Here is a 20,568-nt window from a genome sequence, read left to right as displayed (position 1 = left end):
TAGAAATTCAAATGTTAGGAATTTTGAAGAACTGGTCATTTTGCTGGAGGCTACAAGAACTACAGTGGTTGTACGAAACGCTGGAATTATGGAAGAATGGATCACCTCAGTCGTGTTTGCTCCGCAAACAAAACACAGCAGTCAGCAAACTAAGGTAAGCCAACTTTATGAAGCGCAAGTTGACTTATCTCGGAGAAGTCATCATTTCATGATTTAACAGAACTAACTTATTATTCAAAGAATATAAACCAACATAATGTTAGAATATTTATCGACACATGAGCATCCAACACCATCTCTCGATTTGATGTGGTATGGGAATGGCGAATTCGACCGGAGAAACTTCATCAGTCAATGGAGAATGTAACATCAATTTCTTTCTTCACTCATTTAAAACTTTCTAACGATGTGTGGTTTGTTAGGGTTATTCGCGATCGGTAGAAATTTCCAGTAAATTGGCTGAAGAACGTTTCAGAATATTCCATGGAATTCTTCAAAATTCTTCTCCTTCTTCAAACCTTTTCTACCAGATACCTGACACCAAATATCACGTAATAAATCTTCTCGCACCATTACTGAATTTATTTAACTATTTACTCTTTATTCAACACCACTATTATTACTTAATTTATTTTTATTTTAGTCTAAATCGCACACTTTCTTGCTTCTTCGCTCTTTGTAGTTCACCTTGTATCCTAGTAACTCAGGATCGGTTTTTTTTACAAAGATCCAAAGTGTGACGTCTAGAAAATCTGGTCTTCTTTGTCACTTTGTGTGTTGGGTTACCTACACGTGACACTGTATGTTGGGTGATAATATATAAGGAGAAAAAGAGATAATTTATAACAGGAATAAAGAAAATAGTCTGTGGTCAAGATAGAGGTTAAGAAAATGTAGGAAAAGAAATGTATAAGAGAAAAAGTATGCTTCTTCTTTCCAGTTGTTTTGTTTTTGAGTTCTTAATTTTTGTTGTTGCTGCAAATAATTACATTGAAGGAGACAAGACTATTGCATTCTTGAAACAAAACCTATTAGTAGTTGATGAAAATAATCCCCTATAATCAATTTGGTAATCAAGTAATCATCAACTACCAATAAGCAAGGACCTATATTCTTCTGTTTTTTGGGAAATTTGAAATGTACCTAGCTGCAATCATCTGTGAGTAAAACATCATTTCAACGTAGATTTTACATTTTGGGTTTTGTTTGTGGGCTATGTCAAGGTCTTGAGTGAAAGTTACCTGTTTTCGTATTTGTGTACTTACAACAGCAGATATTGAGATAAATCGATATTTTTTTTATTTCCCTACAATATTTGTTACTTTAGACTAGATTAGGTTCATTGTAGATTTCGTTACATCTTGCTCACAATCAGTTCAATATTGTTGAATTTTTATACTTTATAGCTCAGGCTGAATCCTATGAAGTACCAACTATCTCCAGATCATCGGTTTCTTCTCTTAGCTCAAAATGTTCAGAAGATATACCGACACTCTTTTCGTGCTCAGTACACCGTATATGAAATAGAATCAAGGTAAGAAAATGTTAGATTTCCGATAGTAATAAAATGAACCAATAACCAATTTCATTGTAAAACGGGTAGTGTCAAGTAATTATCAGTTTCAATAAAATTTGATTGGAGTTTAATTCTGTCACAGGATAGATACATATTTTCTATCCCTTAGTTGTTTTTTTATTAAATACAGAATTATACTGTCATATACAATACAGTTTGTAGATTTTTTCCTTACTACCGAGCGGCATAGCCTCGACCAGGGCTTCTTAAACTTTTTTCATTTACGACCCTATTTATGATAGCTAGTTTCCTGGCGNAAAGGGGTGGAGTGGGGGGGTCAAAAGAGGAGGTAACCCCCACCACTGTACCTGAAAAAGTTCGTGGCAGTCTGACCCCCATAAAAAGTTATGGGGGTTCAAAGTTAATAAATATGCCAATTTTTATACATTTCTAGGCATGTAAATAAAAACTAATGAAAAATACATAAAAATATTGAGAAAGTTATATAAAACATTATTTAAATATCTTTATCAATAGGGTAGTTTAGGTTAGGTTATCGGGTCTTGTACAAGTGACCACCCTCTTTCGATCCCCCACTTCCACCTGCTTGAAAATAATTATCATCTAGACCAGGGCTTCTTAAACTTTTTTCATTCACGACCCCATTTATGATAGCTAGTTTCCTGGCGATCCCATATAAATATAAAGGATAAACAAATATTTTTTGATGGTTTATTTATTAAGTAACAATATACATTAAAATCTTTCGCGACCCCAGAATTTTGCTATGCGACCCCATTTGGGGTCGCGACCCATAGTTTAAGAAGAACTGGCCTAGACCATTGCTTAGCATTCGGGAGGACGACGGTTCGATTACGGGCCCGTCTGCCTCGGTTCAAGTTTTTCTATGGTGAATCTTCCGCCCTACCTAGTCCGGAGTGACTGCCCACCTATGCCCAGCATTAGTGGCTGGTGGGAATGAAACACCCAAAGGTTTTTTGTTTTTTCCTTATTACATTATTAATGCCTATGGATTAAAATTATGATTTCTACTTTCAGTTGCGTTAGATTCTGGATGATAATTCGGGATGAAAAACGTATTGTCTTAATTAACTCTGAAATACTAACCATACATTTCACTAGCGTAAACACTAATCTAAATCAACAAAAAAAAACAAAAAGCAAATAATGAAAATAAATTCAAAGCACCGCTGCTATTCTGCATTTTTTGAGGGACATATGTATATGTTGTGAGTTTTTATAAAGGAAATTCCTATTGGTTATTTCAGGAAAATAACGTGAATATTAGTAATCGTAAGCTTTAGCTAATGTTATAAAGTTGGTACTTCTAAACCATGACCTTATGAGTTGCTCATGAAGTTGGTTGCTGAATTCATTCCTTGTTATAGATATATCATTTTCTTTTTGTAAATTATTATTACAAATAACATAAGAGTTTATATACGGCATGCTGATAGTTTCATAGAATATACATAGCGGTCATCTTCTGGTCTGCTGAGAACAACTACGGTTCCCATATATCTGATTGGAGGCGTCCATCCCTTCGTTCGTATCTTTACAGTGTAATATAACTTCTGTTTGTTTTTTTGGATTTCCCACATATGACAGATCCTTCAAACATAGTAGATAAGAGAAGAACGCTCTTATTTTTCTTGGTTTTGTATGATACCACAGACTTCTCTTTGTCGAAATAAAATGCTGAGCTTCCAACTTCTCTGTTGTTCAAGTCCAGTAGTTCAGGAGGAATTTCACGTTTATTCTGTACCTATCACTGTTAGAATGTAAGGTTCTTTCTATAGTTCGTCTGCTAATGTTACTGATGTGAACCAATTATCCATAAAATTTAACAAATAATATTTCCTGTGTTAAGTGTGTTATTGACTGATAATACATTCACCCACAAAATAACTGGAGAAATGTTTTTGAATGTTATTTAATTTTTCTTTTTATAGAATTCACTTGGCTTTATAATTACTCTTTTCATTTTCATACGAAAATAATACTTGTACAGTGTAAATATTGCAAAATAGAATATGAAAAATGGAAGGCAAATATTTTTCTCGAGACAGTAGACACTTAAGCAACCCAACGTATTTTTCTTGAGTCCTGTGTCATAAAATCAAAAATCTAGCGATTGGAGTTACCTACACCCCCCGTGTGAATGTTATGGGATTTCTTGGTTCTTAACCGACAATAATTATTTTTCTATTGGATAGGCTATATCTTAAAGGGCGTTTCTTTTTTTAATTTTAAGAATATATTCTGCTTCTAAAGGTAGAAAATTAGGAGTAATAAAATAAGTTTGTATATTTGTCCAACGACTTTTAGGACTGACGACCTCATGATAATTGTATAAGCAATGAATTGAAGTCGGTCTTTATACGTCTATATTTAATTGCATTCAAATAACTTCAGTATGTGTAGATCTAATGTATTTATTTGCTTAGGTAAATAGCTTAGTAACAATGGGTAAAAGAGATCTTCAGGTACTACGGATGTACCATGCGTATCATTTCAGTACATGAAACTATATTCTTTCTTATTTCTAATCAGTAACAGTTATCCTGTTCGGCCGTATCCTCACAGTGCAGATCACCCTTTTCTCCTATATGCAACTTGGACACCACGTGGTCACAGTTTGGTAATGGTATACAACTACGATATTTATTATCGGCCAGCACCAACTTCACACAACGCGTACCGAATAACCAAAAATGCAGTTCCAGGAATTCTTAGTAACGGTATACCGGACTGGTTATACGAAGGTAGGTTTATTTCTGTCGTACAAAAAACTCAATTCGTTCAATATTTTTTGAATAAAAAACATCGCCACAAACTTCAGAAATATTTGTTTAAAAAAAGTACAGCTTTAGGTACACTTTAACCACTAAGTAAAGAAGTAGTTATTTTCAGTGCAATAAGTACAATATTGTATGTATTATGCAGACCAGTTAATGACTAAAATGACGTCTGTATTGTTTTTAAATAAATATTTGTGATGATTCTTTTTACATAAGTGTATCTTCACAGTCACTCAAGTTTTAAAATAAAGGAATAAGTTCAGATCGTTTACCTTTAGAAATAGTATTGAAAGAAGAGTCGAGGAAGTGGAAATGAATGGGTATGAATGTAAAGAAGTGAACGACTGGTCAAAAAGTGTTGTGAAGGAATATAGAGAGAAAGACAATAAAAGAAAAAGTTGAAAAGGTGGCAAACTGGAGGTACATGAAAGAGATAATGAAGGAATGTATGATAATGAAAGAAGGTAAAGGTGGGTGTAAGAGGTGTGAAACATGGTGGTATGAAAAATGTTGAAAGAGAAAAATATAGTAGGAGTTTTGTAAAAGAAAAAGATACAAAGCAAAACATATAGTGAACAGATAATAGCAGGATTCAAAGAAGCAAAGAGCACAAATGACTTTTGGAGGATAGGGAACTTATATGAAAAAAGACTTTGACTATAAGAGATAAATTTAGCGATCAAGAATGGTTAGGATATTTTAAAAAAACTTTGGGAGAACAGGTGAAAGGTTTGTAAAAGAATATAAAATAGGGATTATTAATGATAGAGAAAGAGGTGAAGACAACATAAAAATGGACAAAATGGGAAAAGTCATAAAAGATATAAAGGCATTGTCAAAAAGTAATTCTGTGGGACAAGAAGGAATGCTAGGAGAGACGTGGTTAAAGAGGATACAGATCACTATTCAGACAACTACAAATGTGAAACTCAACTCTTTTCAGTGTTATGCCTATCTGGTCAGCAGTGAATAATGTGGATTATTGAGGTGGGCGTTAGGTCCATGTTCGTTAAATTTAAATGATGCTCAACATTTAATTTCCTCAATTAAAAATGTATTCGACATCACTTTAATTATTAAATTAAAATTATATTTGGCAACATTAATTAAAATTATATGCGATTATTTTCTTTTTTGAATCAGAATTTTATTCGACATCATTATTTTTCTTTTAATTAAACTTATATTCGTTCGTATTTTTAAGTTCTTATCAAAATATAATCACAGCCAAAAGTTATTCAAAGTTTTGCCTTATGTTATCGAACTTTCTCAAGACTACAAAGTAAATAAAAGATATTAGTATTTTTATTAGGCAAACCATGAAGTAGAAAAGGCCTGAAATGAACAATGAACAATAGGCGAGATAGTTTGTTGAGACACCTTCTCAAGCATGAAGAGCTAGGTAGAGACATATTATAAGCAGCAACAGGAGTTAAGGGGAGTATAGATAGACCTAGATTAGATTACTGTTCACAAATAGTTAAGGGTGTTGGATGTCCTAGTTTAAAAAATGCGAAGATTCACTCAGGATAGGAAAAAGTGGACGTGCATGTTCAACCAGTCTTAGGACTGACGACTAAGGTCAGAATATTTTGGAAATTTTAAATGTGCATTATCTCTCATATTTAAAATTATTTCTTCCAAACTTAAAGTCGCCGGCGAATTTCTGTTTTTGATTTTCAAACTAACATTTGACATACAGTGCAAAACTAACAAACATGTCATTTATACGGCAACATTCATTAGAATTGTATTATCGTTAATGTGCTTGCATGAGTATTCACTCATATGGGGCAAAAGTATGAAGAAGTATACAAAATCATAATTTCAACAATCGACATACATACATGTAACTATTCTTTAATTCTCATCAACTTTTCTTTCTAAAGGCTTCTGCCAATTTTCAAATTTCATAATTTGTGCCAAAAGTTGTATATTTTTTTCGTTTGGTAAAATCAGAGGAAATACTGGGTACAAATAACGCTATATGGATGTCAAAGGACGGACATATGATGGTTTTTGGATCGTTTAACGATAGTCTGGTCCAAGAAGTTAAATTTCCTTGGTATGGTTCTGTTGATGAAAACCATCTTTACCCAACGATCCGTTCACTGAGATACCCAAAACCTGGAACCAAGAATCCTGAAGTTATCCTTACAGTAGCCGATTTAGCTGATCCATCTAATATAAGAATGAAGGAAGTTAAGCCTCCTAAAGAAATTGCTCACTCGTAAGCCATTTTAAGTTAAATACTAATTCGTTTTTTCAATTAATAGATATATTTATTTGATTTTATTTGGTATTTAATTTCAGAGATTATTACTTTACTGCAGTTTCTTGGGTGACGTTAACTGAAATTTGCGTGGTTTGGTTAAATCGCCCTCAAAATATGTCCATAGTTTCGATTTGCAAAACACCAACGTGGATTTGTCACGAGGTAAGTCTTTGATGTTTCCATTATTTAGAGTATAGTTTTACATTCGTTAAAATACCCAATGTACCAAGTTCTTTTGATCATCATGATTTAAGATGAAAATATATCCACCTACGGATACCTGACATTTCCTTTAGTATGCTTCAAAGAAGTGTAACAATTTTATAATGTAGATTATTCATTCTATATTGACATTTTCAAATTGCTTACAAGACATAGTTTACAGAAACTTCAAAGGCAATTTATTTCAGTGTAAGACATACACATGTAGACAGACAAACTGAACTGTTTTTGTAATTATTAGCGTGAAAATTTAACATCATTTATACCTAAATAAAATTTCATTCATAGTATCTACATATTTTGGTATCTCTAGTTTTAAATATAAACTCAGCGTGTAGGCTACGTCCTATGTCTTTGTAAAACTGTCCTTAGTGAAATTTTTCGTAATGAGTCGTTAAAAATGCGTTTAATGGAGATATACAACGGTAGTTACCAGGGTGCTAAGGTTAATCAATAGATATACAGAATGGTCCAAAAAGTAGGCAAAATGCTCATTGCGGCCAAACTGTAAGTATAATCAAAAAATGTTTCAAACAAAACTTGTTCGCTATTTTAATACAAGATAGTCTGTATTATCCAAATTTAATTTATTATACAGGCTGTTTTAAAATAAGAAATAAGATTTCGTTTAAATGACACTCATGTAAAATATGGTTCCAATCAAAATAGATTATACGAAGAAGTTGTTCATAATGTCAAAATATGAGGCTATGCTAAAAATCGCGGCGCTATTCAAACGTAATTTTTGATTCAGTTCAATTGATTTGACTCGAAAAAGTACCCCAATTAATTAGCTGTCAATGATTAAGAAGCCTGGACAGGTTGACTGCTGCGTTATCTTATCGCCCTTCGTTATTGCAAGCGTCAACTGACGAAACACACATACCTCCTCGTGACCTTTGCAACAGCTGCTACGCAGACAAGCCAATTGCACGTATGACGATTAATTAGTAATCTGCATTGGGTAGTCACTGTTCGACTGCTGTTACCATAAGATAAGTTTACTTTGAAAATGTTAAGTGGAAAACAGTGTATTTGCACATAGAATATGCAAACATGGAAGCCACATATGAACGATGCAATGAGAATGCACTAGCGGTATCACACAGGAAGCGCCGAAGGGTGAAAGCCAGCAAAGACGACAGGGCGGTATTAACGAAATCTAACTGATCAAAGTGTATATAGATGCAAAAAGAAATACGCTTTAGAGAACCTCTATGTAAATAACATTATTAAATTTACTTCTATAGTAACGACAGTAAAAAAAAGAATAACACCGTTCAGGTGGTAGTTGCTCAAGTTCTTCGGGATCTTGCAAGTCTATACTGTAATAATTTTCCTCTCATCTAGGACATTTATACTAATTATTGTTGAATTACTATTGGGAATTAGTATTGTTTTGTCGATAATTTATTCAGAATTTAATGAGTCTGCAATAATAGCAAAAGCAAACTGAAGCATTGATTCAATACCCTCACCAATAATTTTAGCCGGAACCTACATAAAATCTCATATTTCTTGATAAAAAGGATATTTGCGATCTCCAATATCCTATATATGTATGTTTACAAAGGTGTTGGGTGCTGGGTGCGATTCGTTTGTCAATAATGGGCTGATACTTGAGTCTAATGTTTCTTTTCACTTTTATCAGTTTTATGTAAGTAGTCTACAACTTCCAACAAAACATTATCTATATTTTTTTCTACACTCAAAAATGATTTTATAAGTTCGTCACCTGAAGATGAAACAGTTAATGTGACAATGTCTGTACCAGTATATACAGACAAAAATCATTGAATCAATCAAAGGTGTTTCTACAGTTGTTTGATTATATTCCATTTTCTTTTCTCCACAACAGCTTTTTTACTGTCTGATATGATTTTTCTTACTTCAACTGCTCTTTCACTTCTCATAAACTGACTTCTTTCTTTTATGTGCACGCATATTTGGCAATATTTGAAATATTGAACATTCCGAACAGCGAAATACATTTGTAATTCTCAGTTCGTATGCTACTACGTTTCGCACAGAATTGTATCTCCCATACTTTACTACATTACTACAAATCAGGTTTTCGTTTAAGCACAACTTACATATGTAGGTACCAATTTATTATAATGTCGAATTCCACCTGTTATTTGGGTGGGATATACTTCCGTACACAGACTATCTCCAAATCGCATGAAAATTTGTATAGGATTTCTTTTTAGTGTGCAGAGCACTATTGCTAATACGAAACTTCCCGTCAAGTGTTCGCCCATTAGAAAAGGTGAACATGAGTACAGAACAGCATTCGTAGTCTAGTGGCATGAATGGTTCTATGACATATCGGTATTATGTGCTTTATTGATGACTGATGGAGTACTTTTTTGTAAGAAAGCATAGGATATACCTAAGTATAAAGTACGTCAATGACATAAAATTTTACTTTTGTCAAAAATTCGACCCTTGCTTTGTTTTGAAATATTAAACTTGAAAGTTGTAAATTACACGTATGATGAGTATATGGTAGAGATATCCGGAAAAAAGCATAGGATGTAGTACCTTTATCGACGCCTACGGCAAAGGCATTGTCTCTGTTACATCCAAAGTCCGACTAAAGCAAGCGTCTCAAAAGGAAGGTACTATTGTTTAAGCGTTTTTCATTTATTTTTTACATTCATTATTCACATTTAAGAAGTTCTGCTCTCATCCCAGTATGCTAGTATTATTGTTAAAACTTTTCATTCATTTTTTACTGCCATTACCCGTCTTTCAAACGTAAGTTGTGTTTTTATTCCAATGGGCTAGTATTGTTTAAGATTTGTTTCCGTCATAACTTCTATTCTAAACATCAAATCCTTAACTGAGATCTTGAAGGATCGCGAATCAACTATAACATGGCTAAAAAAAATGGGTTAATACCAGAAAAAAGATAGTCATAGTAGTTATAGTCATAAAAAGTACATGAGCTCGTAAGTCTACCTACTTGTAATCGGCAGATTTGTATGCCGAAAAGGTAATCATGACTGTTATTAATGTTATCACAGTTGCCAAAAATGCTTAGTTTACAAATTTAAACATCATGGAAGAAACAAATACTTCGAATTTACTGTTTAATTCCCATGCAATTTCCGATTTCAAGCAAACAATGCGCGAATGCAGTATTAGCCACGAAAAGCAAGTATCTTCCGAAACAGTAACCGATCGATTAGCTTCTACAGGGAAGTGTGTATCATTGATTTGGATAACATTTTTGTTAGGAAGGTCAAATAGAAAGCGAGGATGTTGTCGTTGAGATTGACGAATGTAAAAGTCCACGTCGAAAGTAGAAGCGTGTACGAGATATCCATCTGCTAAATGGCCCGTTACAACATATTACCATATTCAATTTAGTTTGCGTACCTTCGTTAAATTATGTATTTTTAATCGTACGACAAAAAAAAATACCGACGAAGAAACGTATAACAACACGTGTAGTAGTTGAAATTTCGGTAAAATAAGTGACCTCTAATGAAGCGGGAAAAAATCTTTTTGGTGTTTCATTCCCACCGGCTACTAACGCTGGTGGGCGGAACGTCCCTCCAGGCTACGCCGGAAAGTAGGACTGAAGACCTTTTTCAGTCTCCTTTTAGGAATCGTAGGAATGGATGGGTGGTGGTTAAGAAATATGAGACGGGCGAAGTGAAGACAGAAGAGAATGAAAGTCTGTGGAATATTACTGCCTCAGCATTTGCCTAGGTGATTCAAGGAAACCACAGAAAAACTTAGACCAAGGTTGACGGACCCGGAATCGCACCTCTAGGCCATGCTGCTCGGTAATGAAGCGGAGTGAAGGTTGTGTTAATGGTGGATTTGGAGTAGTGTTCTACCGAACGAGGATTGACCGACGATGGGGATGGTCGATTAGAAACAGAAGACTGCAAAAAGAAACAGAAGCAATACTGCAATGCCTAAATAAAAAAAAAACTACAGTAAATGTGATCATTAGTTGTTTAGTCGCTTATACTATATAATAAAGTTAAAGAATGGTGCAAACCTCATGGTTACAACCAAATTATTTATGGAAATAATGAGGCCTCCAACGGAAAGAAGAAAATTCATTTATGAAACGGGAACAATTGAACAAGGAAATAGTCGTATAGTTATTGTTGTCAAAAACAACAGGTATTTGTAAATTAAGTTAATTTAGAATTACATTTCTCTTTTATAATTTTATATAATAATAATTTATGGTTCATTATAAAGTTTTCTTTAAGTGTGTTTTTCTTAATTGCCCGGCCTTGGATATATATGACATATATATATACGAAGGATGTTTCCAAAGTTCTAAGATTTAGTTATAATTTTTACTATTTTGTTAATTTTCGTCAATATTACAATACAGTTTTTCAACATAATCTCTATTTAACTGAATACATTTATCCAAACGGTAAACTAATTTTTTTAAGTCGTCCTCAAAAAACTTTATAGGTGTCTCCTCAGTCCACCTAATTATTACGTCAGTTGAACCTTCAAATCGAACACCCCGTAAAAGTTTTTTCAAATCTGGGAACAGATGGTAATCGCTGGGTACAAGATCTGGGGAATAAGCTGGGTGTGGGAGCAATTCCCATCATAAATCATTTAAAACAGCCTGTTGCAATAACGGATGTTTAGGCAATTGTAGTACCTTTCGCCAGATAATCCATAAAAATAATCCCTTCGCAATCCCAGAATACACTAAAATTACCTTTCCGACAGACGGAACTGCACACGCTTTCAGTGGATACCCTTCGTCAGGTTTGCGCCATCCTTAAGATTGACTTTTGGTCTCAGAATTGAAGTAAGGAATCCACATTTCGTCATAACAATTATGCAAGATGTCATAAACTTGTCGTATACCTATTCCAAGGCGCACGCTAATTTGACGAATAGTAATTCGCCTGTTCTCTTTCAGTAGGTCTTCGACAGACTAATGATTCTTTCATTTGCTGACGTGTTTGGTGCTCACTGTGTGGATCGCGATGTTCTAACGATCGATTCACTATAAAACAGTACTTTTAGATTCTGTAGAGTCACCAAATACTCCTTGCAGACCCTGAATAATTTCTGTTGTTTTCACACCTTCTTTCCAAAAAAAAATTATTGCTCTTGGAGATTTTGCTGCGTCTTCCATGGTTACAAAAACAGAGCTATGAAAATGCGTTTATATCAGTCGAACACCTAAGTCAGACTGAACAATATTGCACTAGACAGTTGCATAAACATGTCAAGACTTGTCTGGCACCAATAACGTTGCCTACAAGTTCTGCGTAATTTAATTATAGCACAATTCCTTGAACTTTAGAAACATCCGTTGTATTGTTATAAATGTACCCGCCCCCCTAAAAAGATACATTACATATGCAGTTTTACGCCCCTCAACAAGTACACATCTTCACCTTGTTTAACGGTTATTATTAGTCCACAATTACTTTTACATTTTCACCTAAAATTACACACAATGTTGAAAGCTAATTTCTACAGCAGTGTATGCGTCAGCATTATCTTTTCTGGTAGCTTCGATCATCACAAGCGACATTTCAAACCCAAACTAATCTATAGATATATATTTCCTTTATATGTATTTATCTGACACCTTTTGCTGCTACCATCGGTTCGTAACTTAATTTGTCACTGTCTTATATATATGTAGGTCATCAATATTTTTCCTGCGTGCCTTCCAGACTTGAAGTCTTCCGCCTAGCTTTTAAGTTCATTGACGTAATCGACTGGATATAATGTTCATTACATTTTTAGTGAGAAAACTGAAACAATAAACACATCTAGTGTGGATTAACTCAACACTAATAACAATTACTAAATAGCTACACGTTTTAGACTAATAAAGTAAACTTATTTGAGTGAAACGCGATCAACGAGTAGGATTATGAAATGTGTTAATACTAGGGTCAATTGAAAAGTCCCCGGCCTGACACATAGATGGCGGCACCAGAACTAAATCCATATGATTTTCAGTTAGTCCTAACCTTCAAAAGACGCGTCTATAAATTTGACGGCTGTCGGATCATTAGTTTGTGAATTATAGCATTTTTAGTGAAGCAACTTTTGTTATTGTGAAAAAAATGGATAAAAAGGAATTTCGCGTGTTGATAAAATATTGCTTTTTGAAGGGAAAAAATACAGTTGAAGCAAAAACTTGGCTTGATAACGAATTTCCGGACACTGCCCCAGGAAAATCAACCATCAAGGATTGGTATGCTAAGTTTAGACGTGGTGAAATGAGCACCGAAGACGGTGAACGCAGTGGACGCCCAAAAGAGGCTGTTACGGACGAAAACATTAAAAAAATCCACAAAATGATTTTGAATGACCGTAAATTGAAATTGAATGAAATAGCAGACACTCTACAGATATCAACGGAACGTATACATCACATCATTCACGAATATTTGGGTATGAGAAAGCTCTGTGCAAAGTGGGTGCCGCGCGAGCTCACTTTTGACCAAAAACAACGACGAGTTGATGATTCAGAGCAGTGTTTGAAGATGATCACGCGTAATAAACCCGAGTTTTTGCGTCGATATGTGACAATGGATGAAACATGGCTCCATCATTTCACTCCGAAGTCCAATCGACAGTCATCGGAGTGGACTGCACACGATGAACCCGCTCCAAAGCGTGCAAAAACGCAACAGTCGGCTGGCAAGGTTATGGCGTCTGTATTTTGGGATGCGCGTGGAATAATTTTCATTGACTACCTTGAAAAAGGAAGGACCATCAACAGCGACTATTACATAGCGTTATTGGACCGTTTGAAGGACGAAATCGCCGAGAAACGACCGCATTTGCAGAAAAAGAAAGTCCTGCTTCACCAAGACAATGCACCGTCTCACAAGTCAGTGAAAACGATGGCAAAAATTCATGAATTGGGCTTCGAATTGCTTCCGCATCCACCGTATTCTCCAGATCTGGCCCCCAGCGACTACTTCCTGTTCTCAGATCTCAAAAGAATGCTCGTTGGGAAAAAATTTTCGTCGAATGAAGAGGTGATCGCCGAAACTGAGGCCTATTTTGAAGCAAAGGACAAATCGTACTACAAAAATGGTATCGAAAAGTTGGAGGATCGCTATAATCAGTGTATCACCCTTGAAGGGAATTATGTTGAATAAAAAAAAAGAATTTTGCAAAAAAAAATGTGTTTTACTACTTTAGGCCGGGGACTTTTCAATTGACCTGTTAGAATACATTGAAAATGTAACATTTATAGACTTGTAGCGAGTTCTTTTGTATGCAAACATCAAAGGGTGGCATCGTCATTTGAAAAATACAACGTAGTATAAGAATATTTTCCACAAAAATAATAATTTAATGTAAGTCTAATAAATGTATTTTAACGCTTCTGGGAGGGGGGTGTTATGGTTTATTCAAATGATTTTGAAAGTTCGGTTAGTTGAGAAAAGCTTTCAGAGAAGCAGGTGGCATTTTCAGATAGATCAAACTATGCTTTTCCGCTAGTGCGACATAAAGAGAAGAACAAATGACAACAAAAACATGTATACCTTTCTTATTCGGTGAATGCTTTACCTTCCCGGTATAGTAAGGTGTGTGTTTTTAGAATTAGGTATTAGGTATTTGTTGGTTCGTTAATATTGCCGTTCTGGATCTTGCAGTTTATTAATTTTTTTTTTATGATATTTGATTATTTAAACATTCCAGTGACTCATTTTCTTACTTTATAAATCACTTATTTATTAAAAGAGAGATAAGTTTACACACCTCACTTATGACTTTAAACAATTATAGACTCAAAAAATTATTTCAACTGGACAAGGATGGGTAGATATGGGCACTTCACCGCTGTTTGGTCGAGATACTTCCAAATACATTACAATAGCTCCTGTTCGTGATGGACCTGCAGGGTTTTTTAAGCATGCCGTTTCTGTTAACATTCCAAAAGCAAGAATCCTACCACTAACACATGGAAAATTTGAAGTCACTCGTATTTTAGCGTGGGATCATTTAAATGACGTAATGTAAGTATTCATATAAAAAATGACAGGGTGTTTTTGAAATAAGATACAAGCTTTGAAGGGTGTTAACTCATGATAGTTAAGAATTAAAAGTTTTTATGAAAATTACAAAAAAATACAATCCGAAGCCGGTCCTGGGCATTATTTGGCAACGTGGGTGGTAGTACAACTAAATCTTTATGTATAAATTAGATAAGAACTGAGGAGCTACACATAAGTAGAATGCCGCTTGTCCAACTTCTAAAGTAAACATAAACAACAACTACATACTGCTTGTTACTGTTGTTGGTTCCCGGAATACTATTAAACGCACAGTACATAGGTGCACTACAAAAAATTTTCGAAATTATCATAATCGCGTGATAGAAGAGATGCTTCAAAGCGTCTACCAAAATTATTTCTCATTCGCCCAAAAATATCAGACATTTTTACTGTTGTCTGATGATTGATATGCGCGCTGTTTCATAGAACCCCATTCAAAGAAGTTCCGTGGAATTAGATCCGTGTTACTAAGAAACTAAACATCATCCTATAAGAAGCATCGGCTAAAATCAGTTTCATCCAAGGTTTACATTCGCAACAAATAATAATTTTGCAGTATCTCTTCCTCTAAAATTCGCTGCACTGTAAAATGCATAGAAGTCAAGATTCCAAGATATTTCGCGTACACTACTTTGGGGGCTGTCTTGTATGAAATTAAGGATTTCGTTTTCTACAGCGGCGCTATGGTTCTGACTTCTATTGTCTACATGCAAACTAACCACGTTAGGAGAATAAAGGCTAATACAGGCTGACTGTAACATAAACATCGTCAATCACACAAAATTCTATTCAAACAAATAAAAAGCAATACATAAGCACAAAAATGCAAACGAAACAACAGGGATGCTGCAAATTACCAGCTGACTGAAAAAGGCGTTGTAATGTCGTATTTCCTTGCATGAGTTACCAGGGCTGGACTTACCCTTGTCGCTACTTTCAAATAAGTTTTTCTACAAAATGTCGAACTTCCAGACCACTAAATATTTACTTAATTTTCTTGTTTTATAGTACTCTATCACCTCCTGGAAGCTTGCTATCTATTTCAGAAATGCCCTTTATAAATTGAGATCTACAGATACTTTGAAATTTGTAATTAATAAAAATGATACCGATGTAAATTTAAACCAGATTCTCCTGTATTGTTCTTCAATCTGCAATAGCTTAGTCATGTTGAGTTGTTCCATCACTTACTTAAAAATGCATGTCAAAATCCTGATGTGATAATATAATTTAATTCAACTCAAGTTACAACCATTCAATGTCAAATAGATAACACCAGAAAAGGGAAAATAATATAGAAGTGCAATCGTGGGTTAAAAATCCAGAGTCAATTTCAGCTAATATGTAAGAACTGGGCAGAAGAGTTTCGAAAGCCGGCATACTAGTCTCGCAATGTAGTTTCTTAAACCAACTCAGTTCAGTAAAATTGTATTGATTAGGTACTTGTGTGGTTTGAAATGAACAAAGAGCGACTTGTAGCGTTGTTATTCAATCGTCGAATGAGAAGGAGAAGAAAAAAAATCAACTCATTTGAATCTTGTGCAGAAGACTTATTTGTAGAAAATCTAATGTTTGTGCAAAAACACATTCGTTTACGAAGGCACTAGTTCCAGATGACAGTAAAATTTCTATCGCCTGTACAATTACCATCGGCGGTAAACTAACCGATGTTTTCTTTTCGTTTAATGTGTAAGTTGTAGTGTACAGTGGGTTAGAGTTGGAACCGCGGCGACGATAGTTTCTCTGTTCGGAAAAATAGCCGTGTGTACATTCGTCCGACCACTTACAATTAGTTAGAAAAGCCCGTTACTACTACAGCACCATTTCCTACTTTTTTGCAGTTTTTGATCGTCTATTATACTAGTCTCTCTTCTCTGACAACACTTTTCTTCTGATAATGATTTAGTACATAATAAGTTATATTAACAACGACTATTTTTTATCTTTTGCTCCTGCAAAATTAAAACGCTTTTGAATAAATAATTGTTACATATATACAATTACGATTCATATCTCAAAATTACCATTATTAAAATGTTGATATTTTTAGATAAGCAACGTGTTAACTATAAAGTTGTTCATAAATAAAAAATAAAATCTTGACTATTAAAGAAAAAAAATCAAGGTCAATAAGGGTAGTAATATGTTTTAATTGATTATAGAACCGACACCAACATTTCGCCCCTTATTCAGAGACTTTATCAATGCTAAAATATATAAAGTTAGTATTTAAGTTTTATGGACACTTACTTAGTTAATTAAAAGTTGTTTACAAATAGTTGGTGTTTACAATCGATACATAACAATTAAAATTTTCCAAATGTGAATTTCATAGCGATAGAATAAAAAAACTAATAAACAATCTATCACTGTAGCTCACAATTAGAAGTACCTATAGAGTTTGGATTATCACCGGTAATATAAATATTAATAACTTACAACCTAAACGACGTACATATTCAAGATGTCGGATTTTAAATACTGAAAATTAATAAATAAATAAATTTTGTATTTCAGATACTTTCTTGGAATTCCAGATAATAATCCAGGACAGCAGCATTTATATCGGGCAACTTCTGAGCCACCACGAAAAACAGGAGCGTCTTTACCGCCCCCTTTCTGTATCACCTGTGTCAAAGAGCCTCCTGCTACAACAATGCCATATATCGAATATGGCAAGTATATCAATTCAAAAACTCGCCACGTTGATGATGACTGGCTTTATGATGATCTTACGATAACTACACCTCCAACAAAAAAGAAAAAATCAAAAACAGATCCAAGTGAAACTGCGCCTCCTCCATGTTTATACCACAATGTAATATTTAGTCCGGGTGCTACATACTTTGTGATAGAATGCTTAGGCCCAAACGTACCTAACAGTAAATTATACAAAACAAGCATTCCGAAACCCAAGTTATTATTGACGCTACAGGATAATTCTCAATTAGTAAAACGAATTTCCAAAATGGCTCAGCCACAAATTAAAACCTTTCCCGTTCAAATATCTGGTGGTTATCAAGCACATGTTCGACTGTTTTTACCACCAGGACTTCGTGAAGATGAAATAACAAGGTACCCCTTAGTGGTTCAGGTGTATGGGGGTCCAGGGAGTCAATTAGTAACCGAACGTTGGCGAGTAGATTGGAATACGTATTTGGCAGGAAATAAAGATTTTATTATTGCTCAAATTGATGGAAGAGGGTCAGGTGGACAGGGGCAGCAATTATTACATAAAGTGTATTACAAATTGGGAACCATTGAAGTATCTGATCAGCTAGAAGTAACAGAGTAAGTAATCCCGTTTTAAAATTTCCTATGCAGCAATGTGTTTGAAGTTAATTAGCGATTGATTGCAGATATTTAAGAGATACCCTTCATTTTATTGATAAGAAACGTGTTGCTGTTTGGGGATGGAGTTATGGAGGTTTCGTTGCTGCACTTGCATTAGCCAATCCAAAAAATGTTTTCCAGTGTGCAATTGCTGTTTCACCCGTTACCAATTGGAAACTTTACGGTACTATTTTTTTCTGGTATCTTTATATGAATTTACTGAAATTATAAAAATAGCATTTTGCAACACAACCCATAGAAAGTTTGATCTGTACTAATTTTTGTGTTTTGTAGATTCTGCGTACACGGAGAGATACATGGGTCTTCCAAATGTGACAGACAATTACAAAGGCTACGATGAGGCAGACGTTAGCAAGAAAGCGAGACTCTTAAAAGATAAAATGTTTTTTCTCATTCATGGAACTGCAGATGATAATGTTCACTTGCAGCAGTCGATGACTTTGATAAAGGCTCTGTCATCTTCAGGGACATTGTTTAGGCAATTGGTACTTATTATCTCTAAGTTCATATTTCAACACAACAAACATAACTAAACAAACTTATTGGGAAAGATATTTTATATCTACTTCACTTCTTCTCACTTTCTTCCAACATAAAAATAGTTGTTGCGTCTTTCAAAAAAAATAATGCATACACAAGTTGAAACATTTTAACGAATCGACGGAAATGCGATTCAGACAAAACTTGTTGCCCCTGTATTAGTGACTCTCTAGGTCAGTTAAATGTTAATTTATTTATATATAATATAATATATACATTGGATACTTTATAGCAGTACGTGTTATTGCGTAAAAATATTTTTAACTTTCACAGTCTTCCACCGCTTGGTTTGTTATTTCATTTTGTTTAAAAATTCAAGGGAGTACAATTGCTCATTTGCTCTCATTAGAAAGACGTCATCCATAAAGGGTATGTAATTAATAGAAGAGTCTAATTAATCCGGACGGATCTTGTGGAAATTAATCGATTAGGAGATTCTACAGAACTATCTCGTGAGATATTACTGAATAAAAAGACTTTTTTCCGTCACTTGAGAATTTATAAAAAAGTAAATGCAAGGTGATCAGTTTCTCTCAGAGTTCATAATCTGTGAACTTAATATATTTATGTATACATACAATATTAATTCATAAGTACTAATGGATCGTATTAAAAGTTAAAACCTAACATCTGTCAATTTTTTTCTTAAAGATCTACCCAGATGAAGGTCATGGTTTAAGTGGAGTGAAAAAGCACTTGTACCGAAGTATGGATCAATTCCTTGACGATTGTTTTAAAAAGCAGGTGCCTACAGATTTTAACACTGGTTTACGGAACGACATGGAATAGTATACTTGGTATCTTTAATATCACTAACATTCATTCATCATTCCTTCACTCCTTTAAGTTGGCGTGATTTGATTATACATTTTAAAAAAGTGGTTTAAATGCCACTCAACAATGCGGAAATATTCTAAATGAAGAAAGGAAGTAAGCTGAAGACGTTAAGGAATTCAGTATTTAAATGTACGCGTTGAAAAAGTCACGCAACAGAACTTATTTTCCTGACAATCTGCAAGTGCACGCAAAATAGCTAATTTTTATTTTAAGAAAATAATATAACTAATTAATAATAATTTATACCTACCTACTGCAAAACATGTAACACTTGCATTAATCAGTACCTTGAAAATAGGTTAAGAGGTATTAATCTAATAGCAAATTTCGAAAAAATTTTTGCTAATCTTATGTCACCTTGCCATTTTAATGGTAGATATAAATCTACATACCATTAAAATCAGTATGGTACATATTTGACGTTGTTAACTTAAAGCGTAAAACTGTTTGTAGGTGAGACCACTTCACCTCACCTCACCTCATCTAATATCACATCACCTCACCTCACTTCACCTCACCTCACCTCACCTCACTTCACCTGACCTCACCTCACCTCACCTCACCTCACCTCACCTCACCTCACCTCACCTCACCTCACATCACATCACATCACATCACATCACATCGCCTCACCTCACTTCACCTTACTTTACATAATCTAATCTTAACCAACCTAACACACAGAGGGTCAATCAAGTAAAAGAATTAAGCCGGGAATAAAATAGTACGTAACTTTATTTAACAACTAAAGAACAGGGCAGTTTAAATTTTAAAGATTTTTCTGGCATCCATTTTGCATTGGCTATTTTCAATCAGTCATAAAATGTTTTAGGTAGTTCCAAGTCAAAACATTATAACTAACATTCTTTCTTTTATAGATGCTCCCCGACTTTTATACCATTGTTATTCGAAAACACTTCTATTACTATATTGAAGGTTGCATTAGTTTCTTTTCCGATATCCAAT

The 20,568-nt window shown here is 34.3% G+C and overlaps 1 protein-coding gene across 2 annotated transcripts in view; it reads left to right on the top strand.

Annotated features, from left to right (window-relative positions):
- The window catches only part of LOC108739369 (inactive dipeptidyl peptidase 10), a 78,222-nt gene extending 58,092 nt beyond the window's left edge, over positions 1 to 20,130 (top strand). For both annotated transcript variants that reach the window (XM_018473250.1, XM_018473249.1), the window contains exons 4-12: positions 1,407 to 1,534; positions 4,091 to 4,302; positions 6,298 to 6,568; positions 6,652 to 6,775; positions 14,603 to 14,832; positions 17,389 to 18,162; positions 18,231 to 18,388; positions 18,499 to 18,710; positions 19,417 to 20,130. In XM_018473250.1, coding sequence (XP_018328752.1) covers positions 1,407 to 1,534; positions 4,091 to 4,302; positions 6,298 to 6,568; positions 6,652 to 6,775; positions 14,603 to 14,832; positions 17,389 to 18,162; positions 18,231 to 18,388; positions 18,499 to 18,710; positions 19,417 to 19,554 — 2,247 coding nt within the window. In that variant the 3' untranslated portion in view covers positions 19,555 to 20,130. The remainder of the gene's footprint in view (positions 1 to 1,406; positions 1,535 to 4,090; positions 4,303 to 6,297; positions 6,569 to 6,651; positions 6,776 to 14,602; positions 14,833 to 17,388; positions 18,163 to 18,230; positions 18,389 to 18,498; positions 18,711 to 19,416) is intronic.
- Positions 20,131 to 20,568: the final 438 nt, after the last annotated feature.

This window comes from Agrilus planipennis, unplaced genomic scaffold (assembly GCF_000699045.2).
Source record: "Agrilus planipennis isolate EAB-ADULT unplaced genomic scaffold, Apla_2.0 scaffold171, whole genome shotgun sequence".
Classification (NCBI taxonomy): Eukaryota; Metazoa; Arthropoda; class Insecta; order Coleoptera; family Buprestidae; genus Agrilus; species Agrilus planipennis.
The sequence above is the reverse complement of the archived record's forward strand: the minus strand, read 5'-3'. Positions and strand labels throughout refer to the sequence as shown.